Source organism: Ursus maritimus, unplaced genomic scaffold (assembly GCF_017311325.1).
Source record: "Ursus maritimus isolate PB19 unplaced genomic scaffold, ASM1731132v1 scaffold_16, whole genome shotgun sequence".
In the NCBI taxonomy this organism is placed as follows: Eukaryota; Metazoa; Chordata; class Mammalia; order Carnivora; family Ursidae; genus Ursus; species Ursus maritimus.
Genome location: NW_024424008.1, coordinates 10165863 through 10178173, shown reverse-complemented (window position 1 = coordinate 10178173; position 12311 = coordinate 10165863). Strand labels below are relative to the sequence as shown.

Below are 12311 nucleotides of genomic sequence, written 5' to 3'. Positions count from 1 at the left end.
CCCCCCCCCCCCCCATAGCACCCATGTGTCTCAGGAGCCTTCGGCTGCCTCCTGCCATCCCGCGACCCTGGGGCCCTACAGCTCGTCTCGCATTTTGTCACCCTTGGGCCGGACCAGGCGCCCAATGAACAGCAGGGAGCCGCTCTGGGTGTCTCGAACCAGGAAGATGAAGGGGTGGTCAGCGTAGAAGAGCTTGGGGCTGCGCAGCTCCTCGCGCCCGTAGATGTCCTGGTCGAAGGGGTTGCCCTCCGTGTCCCACTCGAAGGCGGTGGCGTGGAACACACTGGCCAGGTACAGGTCCTTCTTGCCTGACATGCGTGATAGGTCTGCCTTGTTCTTGTCGATGGCCTCGGTCAGACCCAGCCCAGCCAGGTGTTTCTGTGGGACCAGGGGAGTGCCAGGTGAGGCCACGACGGGCAAGGCTCCTAGACCCCCACCCTCTGCCCATACCACCCATCACCTCCTACCCTGTCTGCTCCCCTCCCGGTCACCTTCTGTGTGCTAGACATGATGTGGGCACTTGGAACCACTGCCTCGTGACTCTCACGACAACCCTGCAAAAGCTTCTAATCGCCACTTCACAGATGAGGAAACTGAGGCTGGGGGAAAGGCAGAGTTTATCCCTGGTCCTGCCGAGCGATCTTGATCAGCGCTCCTCAGAGTACGGGCTGTGGACAGCCGGATGGGCACCGCCTGGGAGCTTATAGGAAACACACATTTCCTGACCCACTCCCTCCCAGAGCCACTGAATCAGTCTCCGGGGGTGGACCCGGGAAACTTCTTTAACAAAATCTCTGGGTAATCCTTGGCACACTCAAATGTGAGAAAGACTGATCTAAGGATAGCCATGACCATATAACCCTGGGGCTTAAAACCTGTCCAGAGTGATCTATGCCTGGGATTTGCTTCAGAATAATCTGAAGGGAGAACAATGGGTGTGTATAAGTGAATCCTTACCGGTCATGAGTTAGGATGGCTGAGGGCTCATTACACCGATCTCTCTATTTTTAATATATTTTCTAAGTAAAATTATTTGTAATACTAGTAAAATTACTAGGAAAAAATTAAAACACACCCCCGCAAACACACACCCCCACCCCCCAACACACACGCTTTCCGTGGCTCTGCAGAGCCCCTGGAAGCCAAGTACAAGCTGTTTCTCACGTGATTGTGCCTGTGCCCCAGCCTCAGCCCTTAGCAGGCCCCCCTGGCTCTCCATCCGGCAGCCTCACTGAACCACCGGCACCCGCAACGGTGTCTCGATGGCCTACCTGCATCCTGGTCTTCCAGGAAGCCTTCCCTCTCCCCAAGACTGCAGCCCTGCCTCCCTATAGCTCAGCACCCCAGCCTCTCTCTGTTTCAGTGTCTGGGCCTGACTGCCTCCTGCTGGTGGCTCAGAGCTCTCCCAGGGCAGGGCTCAGGTCCCACACCCTCCCTGTCTCCCAGTAAGGAAAGCAGAGCAGTGAAGGACTGCGGTCCAAGTCGCCAGCAGCATCGGAGTTCAGGCTTCTGCAGAACATTCCACCTCCCCGGCAGGGCTAAACAGGCACCTGACCTGGAGTCCTGAGGGTCAGGGGTCCTGAGACAGGTGTTTCAGACCCAGCTAGCGATTCCAGTCCTATGGACCCTATGCAAGTCACACACTTCACACTTCCCAACTCAATATACCCACCCCCCCGCCCCGGGACTGGTGTGCCCACCCAGGGTTCCAGGAAGACACGGGAGAACACAGGGGACAATGGAGTCAGATAGCAGCCACTGCAGGAGGAACTGGGGAGGGCTTGGGACAGGCCCAGGACACAGTGACGGCTCCGATCTGGAAAGCTCAGCTCGATCCACAGTACAGATGGCACACGCGCCATGAGCCTGCAGGGTAGAGCCCATGCCCCATTCCGTCTCCAGCTTTCTGTCCAGTGTCAGCAGTGAGTCTGCATTCTGTGAGGGAGAAGCTTGCCAAAGAGCCCTTTCTGGCATCCAAGGCAGGAATGAGACAAAACCTTCCTCTTTTGAATAGGTAAAAAAGTCTCTTGTGACTGACACAAAGGCCACCCTGAGTTTTCACCCTGAGGACGAACCACGGCTCCACCACTGACTCGCCGGGGTGACCTCGGCAAGTGTGGCTTCAAGAGACCCAGGGTGGTCACGAGGGGAAAACGCTGTTGGGCGTGAGGACTGGGGTTCCAGCCGTCACTAGTGTCGCACCGCGGACAGCCAGGTTGGACTTTCTGCCGCGAGGGGGTCGACCGTCGGCTGGAACAGCCTGTCACTGGGGGCACCTCAGACTCTCCGAGGCAGCACAGCACAGGATCGGGGCGCAGCCTGGGGCCAGACCCCTGAGCTACCGTCTGTGTGACTCCGGATAAGCTGTTTAACCTTCCCGAGGCTCCGTTTCCTCATCTCTAAGGAGCCTGATAGTCCTACCTCAGGAAGCTGTTTTGAGAATTAGAAGTTTCGTATACACGAAGGACTCAGAAGAGTGTCTAGCATACAGCAAGCGCCCAATTGTATTTGGCTGCTGCTGTCATCGCCACGTTCCCCAGGCCAGGTTCCACGCCTCCTCCCCAGCAGCACGCAGGACTCCAGGACTGCCTGCACACCCCCCGAGGCTCGGGGCAGACCCGCCGAGCTGAGGAACGGGTGCCCGAGCAGCCCTCTCCTCCAGGCCCCGCGGCCCCCAGGGGGGCCACCCCTCACCTGCAGGTCGTGGGTCACCTCCACCACACCCTTGGGCAGGGAGATGGCGACGGCTTTCTTCTGCATCTTCCCCAGCCAGACCTTCAGCTGCTCCTTGGTCAGCAGCTTCTCCAGGCGCTCGAGGGGCTCCACGTGGTGCGGCATGAGGATGATGAGGCTGGAGAGCTTGTGCGCCAGGGGCATCTCCACGATCTGCAGCTTCTCCTGCTCGTCGTCGTAGTAGTTGTAGAGGCCTGGGAGGGGAGCAGAGAGGCCGCTGGGCACGCTGGGCCGGGGGCGGGCCGGGCCCAAGCGCCCTCCCCCCGAGCTGGGCCGCGGGGCACCCACCTGTGCGGTGCATCATCGTCACGCCCACGGTATAGGACCGGGTCACCATGAAGCCTCGGTTGTCCACCATCTTGTGGTGGAACTTCTCGTCCCAGTGCGCTGTAGTGGGACGCACAGCACCAGGTCAGAAACAGGCCCCCCGCTTGGGACACACCCCCCCAACCGCACCCCCGGATTTCTCTCTCTGCCGCAGGCCTTCGTTCCAGTCTTTGGGGCTCAGCGGCAGCCCCTCTCCCCCCTGAGCACCCAGCCCACTGAGTACATGCTGCCCGCTTTGGGGGACCGGGTGCTGGCCCCGGGACACGCTGCCGGAAGCTGTGGCTGTCGACACTCAGGCCTGGCTGTTTCCACGTGACAGGGAACTCCTTCCGAAGGAGGACCCTCGGCTCAGCCACCGCCACGTCCGCCCTCCGCCCTGGCCCCCGTCAGGCACGGGGGCAACACTTGCCGACGTGCAGCCACCAGCCCCCCCATCGCCGAGGGGTCTGTGCCCGGGCGCCCCTCCCCTCCGGACTCACGCTTGAAGAACATGGCATTGACCAGCAGCGCGCCGTCCGTCCGCTCCACGTCCTTGGTGACCTCGGGCAGCTTGCCGTCGGTGGTCTGCGCCGCCCACTCGTTGATGGACTGCAGGGCGCTGCGCTTGTCGCGGAAGTTGATCTTGGAGTGCTCGCAGTTGTAGTGCTGCTTGCTGCTGCGCACGAAGTCCTCGGCGAAGCTCACCGAGCTGGGCCCGTACAGGCGGCTGCCCAGCTTCCAGGTCACGTTGCGCGCCGTGCTGTTGCTGAGCGAGCGCAGCAGCTCGCCCAGGCCCGCGTGCACCTCGTCGTCGCGCAGCTGCTCAGCGCTCAGCACCGCCTTGGCCTGGGACGCCGTGGCGGCCTTGCCGCCCAGCGACACGAGCCCCAGGGACGAGGCCACCACCACGGGGGACAGCAGGATGTTCTCCACCGCCTGGTCCTTGGCCATGGCCTGGTACAGGCTGAAGGCCAGGCCGGCGCTGCGCTCGGCCAGCGTGGCCGCTTTGGGGCTCAGCTTCTCTGCCGTGCCGGGGGCCGCAGCGGCCGCCGGCTTCTTCACCTCGGCGGCCAGGGCCACGGCCAGCAGGCAGCAGGTGCTGACGAGCAGGAGGAAGCGCATGGCTGGAAGGTGGACTGTTCGCACCACGGAGGACCTGTGGGGGCTGCAGAGAGGGTGGCCCTGAAACCCTGGGTGTTCCTCCCCGACGACCATCCCCCACCTTCTGGGAGCCCCCAAGCCCCCTGCAGATGGGAGCAAGAGAGCCCCTGAGTGCTGGGGAACCCAGCCCTAACTCGGAGCTGCCCAGATCCAAGGTCTCAGTCTGCCCCCTCTCTCCGAGGCCTTCTCCGAGCGCCTTAGCCAAAACGGGGTTTCGAGCAAGTCGCCACCTCCTCCCTATTGATTTCTTCCACTGAACTGACAACACTGAGTCTTATGTGTTTATTATGCATTATCTCCACCCCTAACTAGTCTGTGACCTCCAAGAGGGCAGGAAATCTAGCCAGTCCTGTTTCCCTGCAGATCTCCAGTGCACAGCACACAAGAGGCCTCGGCTGTTCCTGAATGAACAGAAACCAGGGCCAGACTTAGGGTCCTCAGTTTGTATAAAGAGTAGCTCTGATCTCCTACCACCCCCGGGCCCTTTTCCAGTGGAAAAAAGCAGCAGATGGACTAAGGGTCTGCATGAAGCACAGGGGCCCAGGCAAAGGATGTCCTGTCGGGACAGGCTGAAGGCCTACCCCCCCCCCGCCTTTCCTCCTGCCCTGGATGTTAATGAGTCACTGGTTAGCTCACTCATTAAGTGCGGGAGCCAAGATGCTCCACTCCGCCGCCCCACGGGTGACCTTGAGTGTGTGTCCCCTCCTCTCTCAGCCTCGCTCCCCATTTTCCAAGCTGTCAGGGTCTAAGTCTCCATGCCCAAGGCCTGTGTCCTAGCAGGCACATGCCTGCCCAGCTGTCCACGGCCCTGGCACGAAGGGGAAATTCCCAGGACACCGGCTGAGTGGGGAGTAGGTTTCCTGAGAGGAAGGATACTGGAGGAGGGGTTCGTCACAGCTCAGTGGAGCAATGACACTCCCTCCCCTTCACCCCAGATGTGTGTTGGCAGGAAGCTGGGCCCCCCTCACGTTCCATTCTGCCCTCCCATCTGACAGTGGCTGTCACACAGGCCCTCTGCCCTACAGCTTCAGGATGGCCCTCAAGACCCATCCCAAACAACAGCAGTAGCAGTGGCCTAAAACAAGCCTCACTCCCCTCCCTGGGGCCTCCAATCAGGACAGTCTCTCCGCATGGGACACGTCCCCCCCACTTTCATGCAGGACGGAAGAGGAGATGACAGGGCGAAGGAGAAGGGATGGAAGGAACTCTGGTGGAGGCCGGGAGCCCACTGCTTTGGCGGATCCCATCTCATGGTCCTCAAGAAAGTCTGAACATGGTGGAAGACCCCCAGGACTTCGGCCCGCCTGCAGGAGCACTGGGTTTCTGGGAAGACGCCAGTGCCATAGCCACCGGAACCTGGGCAGGTCCCCCTCCCTGGGCTGCCACCTCTTTGAGGGTGCAGTGTAAAGGGGAGGCAAAGGACCCGTGGGGAGAGGGGTAGGGGAGGAGCCAAGGCACAGAGAGACCTGCACCCTACCGAGAGTCCAGACTGGGGAGGTGATACACCCCAGGGCCCAGGCCACCTTCCTCCCAGCCCTAGGTCCTTCCCCACCAGGCCTGGAGCCTCAAAGGCAGAATGACCGTAGGCTTATTGTACAAACAAAGACACCCAAGAAAATGAAATGGAGCCCTACTGACGATTATGCCAGGACAACAAGCATATGCCACTCTATTCAAAGGCCGCCTCTAGTCCACACGGCTGATGCAGAGCACAGACCCCGGGCAGAAGCCGCTAGCATCCCACGGGGAGAAAGTCAAGGAGCCCAGCTCACGGCCCTGCCACGTGGCAGACATCGTCTTGACAGCCCCCACCCACAGCCAACCAGAACCTCAAAGGACTGGGAGGGGCCTTCCGAGAAAGCTCCAAATGACTAGTTTGGGATTCTTCAGGCAGCCACACAGCTGCGCTCCTGCTTCTGCTCCCACTCCCGCGCTAGGTGACGTGGCAGGCTGGAAACGGAATTATCTCCATCCGCCGGCAGAGGGGGGCTTCCAGCCGGGGAAGCAGGATTCAGGTCCCAGGGGTGCCCCCGAGCCTCCCTGGCCTTGGCTTTGAGTCTGTGCATCTGGCTGCGCAGGGAGATGCATGGCCGCGGAGAGGGCTGCCCTGTTCAGCCAGCAGCAATCACAGAGGAAGACAAGTCACGGCAAGCAAGCCAGCCTCCCACAGCCCAGCCCACGTTGCCACAGAGAAATCCCAGCCCTGAGGCCACGATGAGACGATTTACAGTCCCACAAAGCCGAGGGCTGTGTCCACAGCTAGCCAGACGCAGCTGAGACTGGATTCCGGGTTTCTGCAAGAGGGGAAGGGAAGCAAATTCTAGGGGGTCCACCAGAGAGGATCTCAAACACTTGAGGGAGTCTAAAGTACCTGGAAACTGCCTCAGAGGGAGCTCAATGCCTGCCTTTTTCATTCTGAAAGAAAACAGAAGAGTGAGGAGGGTGGGATAAGGCAGAGCTGGGGTGGTGGTGAGGTGGCGCCTGGAAGGCCCAACCCCCAAATGGGACCCTGGCTATACTGCCCCTGGCACAAAGGAAGGCTTAACCAGTCCCAGATCCACAGGGGCCTTGGAGGTGGTCCACCTCACTGTGCAGTGGGAGCAACTGAGGCCAGAGAGGGGCAGGGAGCAACCCCAGTTCCCACAGAATCAGCGGGGGTCGGGCCTCCTAGCTCCGGGCTCCTTCCTCCCAGAAGCACCCACAGAGCCCCCAAGGAAGCCTGGATGTGGCATCCTCTTATACAGAGAGTTTAAAAAAAAAAAAATTCTGCTGGGAATCCCGGTGACCAGAGACAAAAGGAGTGGAACACCAGACACAAAAGATCCGTAGGCCTCAGGAAGGGGGGATGGGCAGATGAACCGTCTAAGGACAGAAGGGTGTGGTACCAGCCAAAGACTTCCAGGGAACCACGGCCCCCTAATTTTCCTCCGCCCTCCATCCGGGCCCTACAGCCCAGAGGGACCTGCCGGAAACGGGGAAGAGGAGGGGCCGGGCCTCCTGGCCTTGCTGGAAGTGGTTTCATTCTTCCTCCACTCCAGCCGCCTCAGGAATGTCCCTGGGCTGGGGGCAGGGAACCCTGGCCTTTGGAAGTAGTGGCCTTAACCCTGCAGTTACTCCAAGAACCAGGTGGCAGTGGACGGAGTTAAGAGTGGGTGACTCAAAGCCTTCTAGTCAGCTAACCACCCCGTCCTGGGTCGGGGGATATGGCCCCTACATATTCCTCACCCCCCTTCTGGAGGGAGGTGGGGGAGAGGGTGTTGGTCAAGTTCCTCCTTTAGCTGCCATCATGTACACGTGCAGGCTGCCGGTCAGAAATGCAGCCACCGTTGGGGGGGGACGGTGGGGACCCCAAGACACCCCCGCCTCGGGAAAAGCCTCGACTCTTTCACCTCCTTTCCTACTACCCTACCTTCAGGACGCTCAGATGCACCCCCACTCCCTAACAAGCCCGTCAGGAAGCTGGTCCACCCACCCCTGCTGACCGCGGGGCCTCAGCCCCAGAGGTGGGGGCGCTCTTAACTGCACGGCTGGCCTGGCCTCCCACCCCTGCTGGAAAGGGCCCCAAACCCCACCTCCTCCCTTCTGGTTCCTGCACAGGGCCGAGTCTCAGCATCCTGGCCTCCAGCCCCACTGTCTCCTCTCTGCCGGCACCATCCCTGCCCCACACTTCTGTGGAACTCTGCACAAGCCTTCTCGAGCCCCGACTCCCCGCCCCGCCCTGCCCCTGCAGGCTCACTCGGCCATCACCATCTACCCCCAGGCTCCCGATCCCAAACGCTCCGGCTGCTCCCAAGGTGCCAGGGACTGCAGTCTGCGGGCTCCGGGTTGGCCCCCAACCCCTCCCCGGGGGCCTCCCGCCCCCTCTCACTGCCCGGAGCACCCCCAAAGCGCCCCTCGCGCGCAGGCCGGCCCCCGCCCTCACCTGGGCCGGGCGGGCTGGCGCCGGACGAGAGTTCCACTGGAGCCGCGGACGGATTCCACTCTCCGCCGCTCCCGGCTCCCCAGGTCTATATATGGCGTTCCCCTCCTCCCGCCCGTCCCGAGAAACTTCTGGAAAGTTGGAAAAGCTTCCGGAGGGCGCCCCGGCTCCGCCAAAAAAAGCCAAAGACCTCCCCCAGACCGCCCCGGCTCCCGCCCCTCCCTCTGCGGGCCCTCACCCGGCCCCTGGGTCCTACTGCCCCCCACACCGGGCGGGGCTCGGGGAACCCCCGCAGAGAGGCCGGGCGCTGGGACCTGCAAGACCTGCACAGCGCGGGCGTGTCCTTGGACTCGGCAGACCCTGCGGAGACTCCGGACCTTCGAGGTCCTGGAGATGGGGAGCGGGAGGGGGCGGGGGGAGTTCGGACAGCTGAGCTGGAGGGGACACTGAGCTCCGGGGTCCAGCTCCCCGGAGAGGAGCACCCTCCCTACAAGCCTGCTCACTCCGATCGCACACCCTTCCAGCAGCCCTTTCCCTTGCAGGGGCTCTGCCCCAGGCGATCCACTCCCCCGTTTCAGAGCGGACCCTGAATCAGGTCCCCCGACACGCCCCCTCTTCAGTCAGGGTCCCTCTCCTTTGTCGTAGGGGAGGTGGTCAGAAATGGAGAGGCAACATCTTTCTCCATCCGCAGCTTACCCTCAACACCCTGGAGGAGCTCGACCTCAGCGACTGCCCTGAGGGGAAAAGGGATCCTACCGGGCCGATACCTGACCCTAACTCTGGAAAGTCGTGATAGAGGCGGAGACTCCGGGAATGTCGTGGTTTGGCTGCGTCTGGAGGGGTGCACAGGAGGAAAGGAGAACCCTGGCTGTCCACTAAGTAATACGTTGTATGATCCTAAGCAAGTTGCTTTCCTTTTCTCGGCCACAGTTCCTTCTTTGGCTGTGAAATGTGGCGCTGTCTTTCCTTGCTTCCTTCCCCCCTTCCCCCGCCTGTATGTCTGTCTCCCTCTCTCCCTCTCTCTCTGTTATCCCTGCCCCCTCCCCGTCTGGGTCCCCTCCCAGGGCTCCAGGGCTCACTGTCGACCCCTCTCATCCCACCCTCCCACAACTGATAGTCCCTTGCGCTCTGAGCAAAGCTGAGAGGTATTCAGATCTGTTGCAGGTGCTAAAGACGAATTTGGAACAGGACAAAGTCCCTGCCCTCAAGGATGTAGGGTATGAGGAGGAAAGGTGCATGTTACTGGGGAACTCAGGAAGGCAGACGATTGTTTAGGACATCCCCCTATCTCCCACAAGTCTTCTCACAATGAAATGATGGATAACAGATGGGCACAGTGTGGAGAGGAAGGGACAGGGTGGAGAGACACTTCGTTCACTCATTCGTTCAGCCAATCAATAAGCTGCGCTGAGTGCATCCTTTTTTCCAGGTGCATCCTTGGATCTTGGGGAGCAAATGAATCCCAGCACCCAGTGGATGAATCCTCTGGGTCCCCAGAAGCAGGGGTCGGGGGGAGCCCTTCCGGTGGTGACTAACTGCGAAGTCTGGGTTAGGTGCTGCCCTCAAAGTCTGCTTACAAGGACTGTGGGAAATTCTAGATTCCAAGAGCTTCAGACTCTTTGGATCAGGGTCAAAGAATCAAAGAGGACTTGAATCGAAAAATGACCATGGTAGAAGGTGATATCTTACTTGAATCTCCAGGGAATCTTTGAATCCATCTAGAGAATCTTGGAGTGGTAAATCCCAGAGTCAGAGAACCTTAGAAAAAAAGGAGCAGGGGCCCTGGGCTGCAAGGCTTCTCAGAGGTCCTGGATTCCTGTGTGCGGCCCCAGGCAGAAGCCTCTCCGCAGTATCCCAACCGCAAGCGCACAGCATCTCCTAGAACAGGGAGTTCAAGTCCCACAGAGGCAGCCCAGTAGTCTTAGGACAGGTCTGATCATTAACAGCAGGCTCCTGGCTCGGTGGGGAGTCTGCTTCTCCCGCTCCCACTCCCCCTGCTTGTGTTCCCTCTCTCTCTGTCTCTCTCGCGCTCTCTCTCTGTCAAATAAATAAATAAAATCTTTAAAAAAAAAAAAAACTGGTGGAATAGAGGAAAGGTCTTGGTTTCCAGTAGGTCCAGATACTAAAATCCCACAGAGATTTCCTCTACACTGTTCCATTTCTTAGCTCTCTGAGGCCTCACCAACCCTTTCGGGAAGCTGAATGCTATGACTCTCAGTGCCTGCCCTGAGGGGGAAGGGTAAACTGAGGCTCCTGCTGCTGGATAAACCCGGAAACCTAGAAGGTGAGAGTAGAAAGGACTACTGCCCCCCATTTACAGAGAGAGAGGCTGAGGCCCAAGGAGAAGGCAAGGTCTGAAGACCGTCTGCCAGCCTGGCCACATGGCTAGTCTAGCTCAAATTGGGTCAGAAGCCTCTGCTATGGCGTTGTCTCTGTGTTATCACCCTATACTGTCACTGAGTGTCCCTGGAGACCCAGGCCTTCTTCTCACTTGGAGTCCCCAGTACCCAGCCCAGCGCAGGCCCAGGAGAGGAACTTGGTCAGCGTGGTCGGAGAGTGAGTGGTGGGAAGTGGCTGCCTGAGTCCGTGGGGCTCCAAGCCCCGCCTCCCCGAAGAAACACTACGGCTCCTTTAAATTTCCAAGATCAGCAAAAAATGTTGAGAGCCTTTGCCACATTATTCTTAGCTCTGAGCCCAGCCCAGGACTGGCTGTGGCCCTTCCCCCACACTCCCAGGCTGCACATTCTGGAAAAAGCACTCTTTTTGGAGGCAGGAAAGACTGAATTGCAGAGAGACTCTCCAGCATTTCGGGTCTGGATTCCTCCAGTGCCTTGGCTCCCTGAAGGAGCTGTTCCTGCCCTCCACCCCATCCCATCCCCACACCCATCGTGGAGCCCAATGTGGGCTTTGACCTCATGAGCCTGAGATCAAGACCTGAGCTGAGATCAAGAGTTGGACGTTTAACCCACTAAGCCACCCAGATGCCCCAGAATGTTGCCATTTTAAACCCGAGGAAGCTGAGGCTCGGGGAGGATCAGTGGAGTGTGTAAGGGCACACAGCAGGCTGCATTCAGCACAGGGATTTGAACTAGGTCGGTTTGTCCAAAGGAAGGTAGGGAAAGAGAAGGACAGAGAAATGGCATTTATGGGTCACTTTGCTGCGGCAGGCCAAGCCGGGCGCCTAAACAGCATCTCACTCTTAATTATAAGATGCTAATTGGAAGGAAGTGTAATCCCTTTCTCCTTTTCACATGGGATAAAACGGGCCAAGAACGGCTCCGCTAACCGGTGCTCGGTGGGCCCTCTTCCTCAGGGAGCCAGGGCGATCACAGGCAGTGTTGGAGATGCTGTCCAGAAGCCAAGAATATGCTCGCGGCCCAAAGCGTGAGTCAGGGAAACACAATTTCTGCAATCTCTGATTCTCTCTGTGGAGCGTGGGGCCTTCCGACAGAAAGGGCTGTCCTGTAAGCTGCCACGTCGTTGGGTGGGAGGCCCTTGTGGGGCTGGGGGCGGGCGGGCACTGGGTTTCTCCCCTCCTCCTCCCAGAGCCGGCCCGCCCCACCCCCACCCCTCCGCAGTCCCGGTGCGGAGGGAAGTCGCAGGGGCCATCCAGGGCCTTCACTCACATGCCTGGCGCGACACCCAGGAGACACACGCCCAGGGACACATGACACTGCATGCACATGTGTCTGTCCACCCGCGGCGGCCCCTTCGTGCAGTCCACGTACACACGCGGCTGCAAATTCTCTAGCAACACAAATGCACCGCGCGGAGCGCTTGCCTCCTAGGAACCTTCGAGCAGGCACAGGGGAGGGAGGACAGGGGAAGGGCACAGCGTGGAAGTCGGGGGTTCCACTCTTATCTCTTCACGCCTTATCAGCTGTGAAGCCCTGGGGAAGTCATGTCCCTCTCTGAGTTTCCACTTGTGAAATGAGAGGCCGTGACTCCTCCTTGCCACCCCACTCACTCCCTCCCAGAGGACGTTCACCCTGCCTTCACCTCAGAACCTGCAGGCCTGGGGCGCCTGGGTGGCTCCGTCGGTTAAGAGTCTGCCTTGGACTCAGGTCATGATCTCAGGGTCCTGGATCGCGCCCTGCATCAGGCTCCCTGTTCAGCGGGAAGTCAGCTTCTCCCTCTCCTTCCTCCCACCCCCTTCATGCTTGAGTGCACTCTCTCTCTCTCTCTCTCTCTC

The 12311-nt window shown here is 59.9% G+C and overlaps 1 protein-coding gene across 2 annotated transcripts; it reads right to left on the bottom strand.

Annotated features, from left to right (window-relative positions):
* Nucleotides 1-14: 14 nt before the first annotated feature.
* SERPINH1 (serpin family H member 1) lies at nucleotides 15-8224 on the bottom strand. 2 transcript variants are annotated; one of them, XM_040630857.1, is made up of 6 exons: nucleotides 8123-8178; nucleotides 6572-6615; nucleotides 3540-4204; nucleotides 3022-3120; nucleotides 2695-2927; nucleotides 15-378 (listed from the first exon to the last, which is right to left on the bottom strand). In XM_040630857.1, exons 3-6 carry the CDS (start codon nucleotides 4159-4161, stop codon nucleotides 76-78), a joined length of 1257 nt encoding a protein of 418 aa, XP_040486791.1. In that variant the 5' UTR covers nucleotides 4162-4204; nucleotides 6572-6615; nucleotides 8123-8178; the 3' UTR covers nucleotides 15-75. The 2 variants fall into 2 exon arrangements, with proteins under 2 accessions (XP_040486791.1, XP_040486790.1); XM_040630856.1 differs by lacking the exon at nucleotides 6572-6615 and having other exon boundaries at nucleotides 8123-8224.
* Between the last annotated feature and the right edge of the window lie 4087 nt (nucleotides 8225-12311).